Below are 12,109 nucleotides of genomic sequence, written 5' to 3' on the forward strand. Positions count from 1 at the left end.
TGAGAAACTTCACCACGTGTAAACGCTGTGAGATTTAGCTCCTGCCTCTTGGTAATACCAAAACAAGCTCCTTTGGAAATGCTTGGATGTCGTCAGTCGAGCGTTAAGGGTGCGTTTTCAAAGCGGGAGAAGAATCTGGAAGCTTCAGAGGTCTTAATGCAGCGGGACAGCCCTTACAAACCCTATTGGCAGAGAAACAGCAGAATCATTGAGAGCTGTCAGGTATCTGGCAGGCAGCTGGCAGTGGTTACGAGACATTATTGTCACATTTGGCAGTGTTTATAAGCCTGCCAAGTTAGAAATAGAGTTCAGCGTCTCCGCTTATCTTGCTCCTCGCTACAGCTTTATTATAAACAAGCCTGGCGTGGTTGAGAGGGTTTACTACGGTACTCTGCTTTACCGCCCTCAGTGAATTCATACCTCATTCATTCGATTCTCTCACACAAGAGCATAATTCAATCGTGTTGTTTCATTACTGTCACATGATTACTAAAGGAGCACTTTGACTGTAACTAAAGCATTAGATTTGTGTTTTTTGCATGGTGACCATGATTTAAATGTATTTGTAGTCAGACCACGGATAAAACCAGAGATTACCATGGTTAGCTACATGTTTTTTTTTATTAACTTATTTTTTTTATTAACTTGTTATGAAAAACACTATTAATATTCAGACATTTAGAAATAACTAACCATGGTAGTACTATGGTACAATGATGGTGTCATATACTATGGTTATTTAATAATGCACCATGAATTTTTACCATTTCCATGTGCCACATTGTATACATGTAACATGTAAAAAGAATATCGTTGTACCAAGGTAAGGCCACTTTGGTTTGGTACTTTTTGTTAGATATTTTTTACTTTAAATCTACAACATTTGCACACAAATGTATTAAAATCTGTAATTAAATAATAAATAATACTAAAAACAAATTAAACAAAAAAAAATTAGCAAATATGATTATAATTTTTTACTTAATTTTTTTTTCCTATAAAAGGTCGCCTGCTATACAAAACACGGCACAATAAAACAAACAAACAAACAAAAAAAAATACATGAAACAAGATCAATCACAAAATGCTCTTGAAACCAAATGTCAGATTTTCATTTATCGTGACAAAGGTTATTTTATTAGTATGGAAGCTTGTTTCCGCCACAACATAAAACATTTTAAAAGATAATTGCGACTTTTTATCTCACAATTGCGAGTTTACATCTTGCAATTCTGACTTTATTTCTCAAAATTGTGAGATATAAAGTCAGAATTGCGTGAAATAAAGTCGCAATTGCGTGTTATAAAGTCAGAATTACGAGATATAAACTCGCAATTGCGTGTTATAAAGTCAGAATTGCGTGTTATAAAGTCAGAATTGCGTGTTATAAATTCAGAATTCTGACTTTTTTTCTCGCAATTGCGACTTTATATCACACAATTCTGACTTTATAACACATAATTGCGAGTTTATATCTCGCAATTCTGACATCTTTTCTCAGAATTGTGAGATATAAACTCACAATTGTGAGATATAAAGTCCAATTCTAAGGAAAAAAAAGACACACAATTCACAATTCTGACTTTATAACACGCAATTGCGACTTTATATCATGTAATTCTGACTTTATATCTCGCAATTGCGACTTTATTTCCCAGAATTGCGACTTTATATCTCGCAATTGCGACTTTATTTCTCACAATTCTGACTTCATATCTCGCAATTGTGAGAAAAAAAGTCAGAATTGTGAGATAAAAAGTCACAATTATTATTATTTATTTATTATTCAGTGGCGGAAACAAGCTTCCATAGGTAGGCTATATAAAACTGTATAAAAAACATAAACATTTTTTTTTTTTTTTAGAAGTTCTGAATTTCTGCGTTTTGGGCGTTCATTTACACGACAACGGTATTTTTGGGCCCTGAAAACGCAACCTTTTGAAAACGGCTTTCAAAGTGCAAGTTTTTCGTCTCAGTGTAAACTACAAAAACGCAGATTTGTGAAAATGGTGACTTCATGCGCAAGCGTATTAGGTCTATAGACCGTATGCGCCTGAGAATAAAGCACGCAGCCATCTAATTTTGTGATTGAACTTTGTATATTTCTATGGCATCGCTGTCGAAGAGTAATTAGCTGGTGAAGTGGATTTACTCACTGTAGAGTTAGCAAAGGTTATCATGAGCATTGTAATGTTTGAAGCAGATGTTATAACAAATGCCAGTAGACCGGGAAGATTTCTAAACGAGCGGTTCATTCATAAATCCGCAAAGACCGGACGACTGAACACAACAAACGAAGCGCAAGAAAATGAGCAGGGCTACACAAGGTCTATATGGACATAAATAAAGTTTAAAGCAAGAAATAAGAGTAATGTGTATAATGAGAATAATGTGAGACAGAGTTGTTTTACTTCGAGGCTGAGGCTTCCATAGATATAAGTTGAGTTGACGTATTGAACACGAGCTGTGAAAACAGGAAAAAATACATTTTGACAGTGTTTTCGACTCTATCTCAGCTGGTCGATGAAGCTTTCAGCTCTTTCTCTAAATTCTCAATAGTCCTTGAAAGAGACACCAGAAAGTCAAGAGTGTCAGCGGAGAGCTAAATAGACATCTCATTAGACACACTAATGCATTCTTTTGTGTTGTGCTGCAAATCAAAAAGCCCCCAAAATATTTCCAATTATTGGAAATGTGTCAAGCTGACCTGTTGTAATTAACACTTAATCATCATGGCTGGATTCAGAAAAAAGCTCCTCATTAGTCAACACCTGTCTCCAGAGATGCAAACCCGGCGCTTTGCTCACGAGAGACGCACTTCACACTGTGCTTTCATTCAAATCAGCCTCCATTTGACTTAACAAAATATGCATTATTTTTATCATGGTGTCGCAGTTTTAAATTCCCTGAACTTCTCTGTACATGCAAAGAATTTTGTTGTGGTTTATTATTGGCACTGACTAAAATTTTTGCATGGACAAAATCCTTCACATTCACAATACAACTGTTCAATTATTAATAATAATGTTTGTCCATACAACTGCACATGTAATATTTGTACTGTATTTGTTTCTCAGCTACTATAGTACAGATCATAAAATGCACATTTACATACATGCACACTAACTATAAAAGCATTCATTTGTCTGTGGTCCCACTAGAGGAAGTGCTGTTTTCTTTCTGTCTTCTGCTCCTCTCTTTCTCTCGGGCCATGCATAATGTAAGATAGTCTTTCCATTCCACTTCCTCCTGCCATGCCTGTAAAAATAGACCCATGGAGGACCAAACTGTTCCTGCTTCACTATTTTATCATGCATACTCCTGTCCTCCACAAGCAACCAATCACATCAGAGCTATACGTCAACTTCACGCCAGATGTGTTTTGTAAATGTGTGATGATAAGGTGTCTGGTGAGCTGTGGCTGCTAAATTGTCACGTGGAGAAATTGATGTCCATCTGTTTCCACGGTTCACATTTAGTGGGTATTTTTCAGAGAAACGTTTATCCATGTCAAGATAAATCTCATGACTGAATAGATATGTAAGCATGCAACATCTATTTGGGAAGGAGTGACAAGGAATATTCAAGATTCAAGGCGTTTATCGTCACCACTGTGAAAAGTGATATTGGCAAGGAGAACGATTCGAGATATTTTGTTGGTTCTGGAGCACCACGTTAAAGAGATGAAAATTCTGTCATCATTTACTCACCTTTATGTTGTTCCAAACGAACCTCCAGACAGTTGACGGTAGCCATCGACTTCCATAGTTAATGTTAACGTTGTTACAAACCTCCAGACAGTTGACGGTACACTCTCAGAAAAAAAAGGTACAAAAGCTGTCCCTGGGACAGTACCCTTCAAAAGGGTTCTAATATGTACCATTTAGGTACTAATATGTACACTTTTGGAACTAATATGTACACTTTTGGTACCAATATGTATACCTTTGAGGGACTAATATGCACTCTTTAGGTACAAAGGTGTACCTTTTGAAAAAGTCCCGCTACAGTGACAGCTTTTGTACCTTTTTTTCTGAGAGTGTAGCCATCGACTTCCATAGTTAATGTTAATGTTGTTCCAAACCTCCAGACAGTTGACGGTAGCCATCGACTTCCATAGTTAATGTTAACGTTGTTACAAACCTCCAGACAGTTGACGGTACACTCTCAGAAAAAAAAGGTACAAAAGCTGTCCCTGGGACAGTACCCTTCAAAGGGTTCTAATATGTACCATTTAGGTACTAATATGTACACTTTTGGAACTAATATGTACACTTTTGGTACCAATATGTACCTTTGAGGGACTAATATGCACTCTTTAGGTACAAAGGTGTACCTTTTGAAAAAGTCCCGCTACAGTGACAGCTTTTGTACCTTTTTTTTCTGAGAGTGTAGCCATCGACTTCCATAGTTAATGTGAACGTTGTTCCAAACCTCCAGACAGTTGACGGTAGCCATCGACTTCCATTGTTAAATGGAGTAGAAAATACTTAGTCGATGGCTACCGTCAACTGTCTGGTTACCAACATTCTTCAAAATATCTTTTGTGTTTGGTTTGGATATGGAACAACATAAGAGTGAGTAAATAATGACAGAATTTTCCATTTGGATGAACTATCCCTTTAAGCAACCACAAGCATGAGCTACTATTAAAACTGAAAGGAATTATCAAGTTAAGAATGTTATTGAAGCCCTAAAATAAACCTTAACTATAATCTTAATCCTAAAATCTGACTGGTTAAATAAAATGTTATTAGTTGTTAATACAAGATCATGTTACTTAGCAAAAGCAGTCACACTGTAGCCTACTATTGCATTTACATACTTCAAACAGTGGCATTACCATGGTAACTGTAAAAACAAACATGGTATTCCCCTTACAAACACTCAAAAGGTATCATGGTAGCTGTGATGGTGTCAGATACTGTGCTAGGCATGGTACTAAAATAATGTTTAACAATAGTAGTCTACATATCCAAAATACTATGGAGCTTCTTGGTAGGCTGCTTTTTTTTTTTGTAATGTATTAGTTACCACATTTAATACTATGGTATTTGATACATGTACTAGGTATATAAGATACCTACAGCTAAACAATGTAAGGCCCTCTAGTGGTTAAAAAAAAAAAGGAGCTACTTTTCTCGCTGATGTTCTTTGCACTCTCTTTAATAAGATTGCTATTTTTTTTTTTTTTTTTTTATGTTGGCTAGTATTACCATGATACATTGTCACTTGTATACTACTGTACCATGGTACTACCACCGTTTTTTGAACATGTACCACAGTATACCACCATGTAGGCTATTCTTTGGAGAAAATACTCATAGTAGGCTACATAGAATTTTAGTGCCATAGTATTACGGTAGGCTTTAGCAACAGTATAGTATTTGATACTGCCATTGTACTCATTTGCAAGGCATCCATAAATAGGCTATAGTAATACCACAGTACCTTCTGGTCATTTAATGTTAATACAGTATGATAAGATCTAGTTTGACTTTAACCAGCATAGGTAGGCCTATTTAAAAAGAAATTTGCACTTTGAGCTGAAGTTGAACAATTTAGGGTTTTCAATGGGCTGATTTTTTTAAATATACATTTGATCCTCTGCAATATCTTGATTTTCAATAACTCGATTTCTCATTTCCTCAACCCAGGGGAAGATGCCATATGCACATTCTTCTCGTGACCAAAATGATTCGCAGGGAATCTTTCAAAGGCACTATGAGCTTTTTTACTCCCTCAAGGTCAATAACTCAATATGTCCGTGTGTCTGTGCATGCGCATCTGTATGTGCACATTTGTGAGATATTGAAGTGCGCGGAATGACAAGTCAAAAAAATTGTCCATTATTGTGAATTGTTGCTCATACATCTGATGCATCAATATCAGTGATTGCATTTACTATTTTGCATTTAATATTTTGTAAAAAATTGTAAAAAAAGAAAAGAAAAGAGTAACCTTCCTGATTTATTATTATATATCGGATGAGTTTATCACATCCCATGGGAGCCTACACACCAGCTGTTACAGCAGGGTCACCCCCACTCACTTTACACACACACACACACATTGTTTTTTCATGTTTTATGGGGACTAGACCATTTTTATACTGTACAAACTGTATATTCTGTCTCCTTGCGCTAACCCTACCCCTACCCATCATAGAAAACTTTATGCATTTTTACGTTTTACATCAAAAAACATAACTTAGTATGATTTATAAGCTGTTTTCCTCATGGGGAACAAAAAATGTCCCGGAAAGGACAAGGATTTCAGATATCGCCATCTTTGTGGGGATATTTTGGCCCCATAATGTAGGGTTTACCAGGCCCGACACACACACACACAAACAGTGCATGGTCCATGTCACACTAAAAGCACAAGGGTTTATGGGTAGTGTCAGCAAAGCACTACTGAACAGATAAAACAGCTGAAATAGGTTTCTAAGGGACCCTGAAAATACTGCCTCATTGAACAGAGGCGGTGGGCCTGGAGTTCACACAACCGGCAATCAAGGCCTGTGTGATTTCTTTCTTGCACCCCGCATCAACACACTCGTTCATGCAGCAAAGACGAGCATCTCTCCCAGATGTGGATGTGTGCGCTTTACAGTGGAAGGCGATAATTAGCATCTATTTTCATTCTTCTAACTGACTGCCATATTGTCAGACTGACTGAAATCTGACATTATTGTGCCGTGTATTATAACACGGTTCTGAGGTCTCTCCATAAGATTCAGAGGTTTATAAACATATCAGATTAGATGGACATTTGACAGTCTCTAATGATGTTTTGGTGGGAGAGCCTCTGAAAGTAAACCGTAAATGTGGTCTGCCATCTGCTGTTCACAAACAGACATGCATGCATTATTTTGAGAGATGTGTTATGAATTTTAGTTTCTTTAAACTGATTATAGATCTGAAAGAATAAGGTTCATTCTGCATTTACTTTTAAATTTTGTTTTGTTTTCATAAATATTTTAGCATGTGTTTAATTCCAGTTTGCCTTTCTGCAAGAAAAGCTCTATAAATGGAAACAAGTTACAACTATTTATCATAGACCATAATGCAGATGCAAGTACCATATTTAATATTTAAATGGTCTATTGTTGATTCATTGTATAGGCTCATGTTCACAGAAAACAAACATGTCATTAATTATCTGATTCAAAAACTTGGATAACAAAACTTTGAAATTCTCCTTTTCTCACAATTGCCTGTTGCTTTATTGTATTTATATTATTATATTTTTGAAGCATTCTTTTGGGACCAACTGAGCCATTTTCTCCACACTGTTGTTTTACCTTACATATAAATGTCATCTTAGCTAGGAAAAGGCTGACAGAATTTTCCAAATTAATAAATAAAATAAAATGCATGTAAATAAAAGGCATGACATTTCTATATGGTTTATGCTTTGGTTTCAGTTCGACTAAAATGATTGCATTTTACTGAAAATATTACTGAATATGCACTCAAAATGCAAAACAACAAAGAGAAATAGCCCACCGAAATATGAAATGAAGACTCTGAGTCATTTTCCGTGAGACAAACAGCTTTATACAATCATCTTTGCTGAAACAAAACAGAGAAACCCATGTGGAGCTCTGAAAGCTGTTATCCAATCAACAGTCACCCATTTCAGAGCAAGTGAACGGTGCAAAACTGAAGTTGTACAGAAAGTCAAAAGCAGCAGCAGCTTTCTTGTAATGAACACCAGCAGATCTCGGTCTGAAGCCTCTGGTCTTTAGAAAGGCAGGGGAGTGTTCACACTTGGCAGAATTGGTTGGATTAAAACAAACTCTGGTGCGATTGCTCTGCTAATGCGATTCATTTGTATAAATGTGTGAACACTGCCGTGCGGACCAAAGACATGCAACCCTAAAAAGGACAGAATGCTCGAGGATACCCGTTTTTTCCTCATCATGTGATCTATGTTGCCCATCACAGTTCAGTACAGGCATCAGAACCGTGTCTCCTCACAGCAGATCTTCCTGGCACCGTTTTGACCACTAAAATAGCACTATGACACATTCAACGAACGTATTATCCCAGCACACAGCATTGCTTTGGATCTTAACATCATAAAAGCTGTTTAATCATGTTGTGACGTTATCCTTATGCCTTTCGTTTTGAACCTTTAGGTTCAGTGTTAAAATGACCAAAACAAACCAATAGAACCGAACTACAAGTGTGAACACCCTTAAGGGAACAGTTCGCTGAAAAATCATTTACTCACCCTCAAGTCTTAATCCACATGACGTTCGCTGGACTTTTCTACATTCCCAGGCTTCAATAACGTTCACTCTATGGAGAATAGCGGCCTGAACAATGTGCGAAATCACTTTGCTATTCCGCACAAAAAACGACATACAGGTTTGGAAAGACATGAGGGTGAATAAAAGACTTATTTTAAAAGACTTTTGGCTTAACTATTCCATTAAATCGCCTGATAAACCATACATATTAGACATCTGCATCAGCAATGCATTTTCATCTTCTTGTTGTATGAAGATAAAGCATATAAGCAAAAAGCATAAAGCAAAAAGCATAAATGTGGACTCTTTTATATTTAGATTTTAAACAGCCAGTGTAAAACAGCATTGTGAAAAAACTACTCTATCTAAAAAGTTAAATTGGGAGGAAAAATTGGGTGATTAAAAAGATATGCCTTTTAATATTGTTTTAAATACATTTTCTCTTTTTTTCAATCAAATAAAACACGGACAAAAGAGTGGTTGGGACAGTCTACGGCAGCCCTAAACCTTTGGTACATTCAGCACAAATATCAGCACGGCAATGCAAAAGCCTTAATACAAAAAAACAAAGATCTATCTGGTTTGTATTAATGACCCAGCCAGCCAAAATAGAGTCGACAAAGAGGATATGCTTGTATTTTTCTTCTGTTGCTATTCCAAAATTTGATGGACCTCATAAAGCCCCATGGCAGTTTCAACTACACTAGTTTTCCCTGGAAGCGATATTAATTTCTCACACAAAATTCAGGTTATACAAAACATTCAGAACTAGAGTACAATCCAGCGTTCCTCAGCCACGGCAGTGTTTCATAAAAGGCTGGGTTGAGTTAACGCGAACGGAAAGGTCTGGAATGTATTGATATGGGTTTTTTTTTTTTTTTTGTGGGCTTGATAATCCAGTTTCAAATCATACAAGAAAACACGGTCAGACTTGAGAACAGAGTAAAAAAAAGGGAAAAGGGGGGGGGGGGGGAGAAAGCTCACATCAGCAAACATTCAAGTCCTCTATATGAGGATGTGAAAAAAATAATAAATAAGCCATTTTGAAATAGTTTGGATCATAATGCAAACAGGGTCCGTTTTAATTTCACGTTGACTTATTTAGTGGGTATATGTGGCCATTTTCTTTCAAAAGGTCATCAGAAATAAATCTGAGGACAACAGAAAGGCCAGGGTTGGATTATAAGGTCATTTTTTATCATTTGCACTTAGTGCTCACATTCATGATGATGTAGTGCGTCTGATAGTGCACTTTAGTGTAACATGCCCTTTGAAAACGTCGCGTGTAAAAGTATATGCACAACCAGATTCATTCAAAAGTGTCACAAATCTGACATGACAGCTGGACAGAAAACACATGAGACGGACTCGTGTATAAATGTGACGAAAAGAAGAGAGAACGCGCATTTCGATTGAATATACAAGGCGGCGCTGTTGTGCGTGATAGTGCTTGAGGCGATCTGAGACGTCTGAAAAAGCTCACAACACAACATTTGTTCATTTACGCTGCATTGTGATGCTTCGTAAAAAGTCTCTTTACAGATAAAAAGAGTGAGAATATCAAAGTCCTTTGGGTTTGTTTTGTTCCTCATTTTAATCCGCTAGGAAGTAACTCAGCTTTGCATTTTGGCTGGTCACGTCGTCCTCCTTCTCAATGCATCCAGAGCCAACAGACGGAAATAATCACGTTTGCGTCTGAGAAACACTCAGAGAACATGTGATTGGTTGTTTTCTGTTCTGTTCGGCTCATTTCCGAGGAAGTGAGTTTAAGTGATACGGTGTACAAAATATACGTCTAAGTGCTTCTGGTGTCTGTTTAAATGGTTACTTCCTTTGCTCTTCTAGACGTGTTGAGGAAATGTATTTGATCAGCTCAAAGTGCAAAGGTCAACATTCACTCCAAACCGAAAGTGCTGGTCTCCTCCACTGCCGTCAGCATCTTCTCGTACAGCATGGAGAAGGAGGGATACGGGGGGAGATCCAGACGATTGAAACATGTGTGAGCCCTACAAAGACAAATAAAGACACCTTTCGTTTTCTGACCATATATACATTTCCATCCACACACATTTTATGAATTGCCAGATTGTGCCATCTTGTGGATCACTTTAGCAATGACATCCGTGGCAAAAAACAAACAAAACTGTGCCATTATTGTACTTCATCCACTAACGTTGATTTTTCCGGGTAGATTGTTGGGAATTGTAAACTCTAAAACAATTCTAACCGAAATTTTTGCTTTGAATTGGCAATTAATGTTAGACGGATTTAACAAAAAAATATTTATATTTAATTTTAGTAGAAGCTTAATAATTTGTTTTGAGTTTCATAGATAACATTGGACACATCAGGCTTTTATTTATTGTTTTTCTGAAATACATCAAAGATTTTGTTCAGTGATCAGCATATGAGAATGATTTCTGAAGGATCATGTGACAACTGAAGACTGGAGTAATGATGCTGAAAATTCAGCTTTGATTACAGGAATAAATCAAATTTTAAGATATATTCAAATAGAAAACAGTTCTTTTAAATCGTAATAATATTTTACAATATTACTGTTTTTACTGTATTTTTGATTCAATAAATGCTGCCTTGGAAGACTTCTTTCAAAAATATTTAAAAAATCTTACTGATCCCAAACCATATTTATTGGTTATATTTTATTATACATATTTACCATGTATATAACACTATATATTTATAAAAAAATACCACTAAATATATCTTAAATTAATTTGATTTAATTATTGCATTTATTTTTTTTTTATAGTGGGCATAATACATAATGAAATGCATTACGATGATGACTGAAGTTAAATTAATTTAGCAAAGTTTAATGAGTTTATAGACGGCCTTTAAACTGACAGACGGACTAGATCTGATTTCATGGGGTCTTAAAGACTTCTGAAATGTATCTCAAACTTTCATATACAGGATCTTGTGTCGAGAGGCAGAAAGAGACATCACCTGGGCAGAGATGTGATTTTCCCCCATTTCTCTACACAGAAGCGTCGAGGTCCGTTGCTGCCCCTGAGGGAGGCAAAGCCTTCGTACGGGATACTGGACGTCCCGGTCACGAACTGAGACAACAGAGACATTTCAGCCACGGGTCTGAGTACACACAATTGTACACCGTCTTATAAAAAGAGCTCACATTTCTCTTCCAACACTCACCTGGAGCAATCTGAGTCTCTGCTCATTGTTGAATCGCTCCACTGCCGCCCAGAACCAGCGAATCACGATGTGGTTGTCATGGTAACCTGGAGGAAAAACCAATAAACTTGTTCCAATAAACTCAAAATGTGACCTGTGTGGATGACAAACACCGTGAAAGCCCACAGTCTACCATGCGGATTAAATTTCACCCATAAATCAGAAACTTCACACACCATGATCTTCCAATGTTTCCCCCCAGTTTTGGACACATCATAAATACACTCATCATTTATTACTGCTGTAGTGAACCTGTCAGCGTGTTGTTACCTCCTCTGTACTCGGTGTTGTTCCTCCAGTCTCCCAGATCAATCTCTGCGGTTCCTGCGATCACCAGCTCCAGCTCGCGCGCATCGAACACCGACACCAGCCGCGCGTCCACAACCTGCATCAGTCACATCGGTCATACAGATCACGAAACATCTGCTGCACATCTGCTTTATCAAATATGACGTGAAGTTCTAGATCTGCTGAAACACTGGCATTGGGCAAAGGCCTGTTCACACAGAGGACGATAGCTATAAAAATATAGTTCTAAAAATCCTTCTAAATATAAAAGAATAGCAGAATCTATAACCATAACTATAGAACTATAATGATAACGGCACAGTGAAGCAATATCGCTTGAATCAC

At 37.0% G+C, this 12,109-nt stretch overlaps 1 protein-coding gene across 2 annotated transcripts in view; it reads right to left on the reverse strand.

Moving 5' to 3' along the window:
* Positions 1-7,546: 7,546 nt before the first annotated feature.
* hecw2b (HECT, C2 and WW domain containing E3 ubiquitin protein ligase 2b) overlaps positions 7,547-12,109 on the reverse strand; it is a 60,334-nt gene continuing 55,771 nt past the window's right edge. For both annotated transcript variants that reach the window (XM_079856448.1, XM_079856449.1), the window contains 4 exons: positions 11,747-11,861; positions 11,438-11,523; positions 11,231-11,343; positions 7,547-10,266 (listed from right to left, as the gene is read on the reverse strand). In XM_079856448.1, the coding sequence (XP_079712574.1) occupies positions 10,155-10,266; positions 11,231-11,343; positions 11,438-11,523; positions 11,747-11,861 (426 nt within the window). In that variant the 3' untranslated portion in view covers positions 7,547-10,154. The remainder of the gene's footprint in view (positions 10,267-11,230; positions 11,344-11,437; positions 11,524-11,746; positions 11,862-12,109) is intronic.

Source organism: Squalius cephalus (assembly GCF_949319135.1).
Source record: "Squalius cephalus genome assembly, chromosome: 2".
Taxonomy (NCBI): Eukaryota; Metazoa; Chordata; class Actinopteri; order Cypriniformes; family Leuciscidae; genus Squalius; species Squalius cephalus.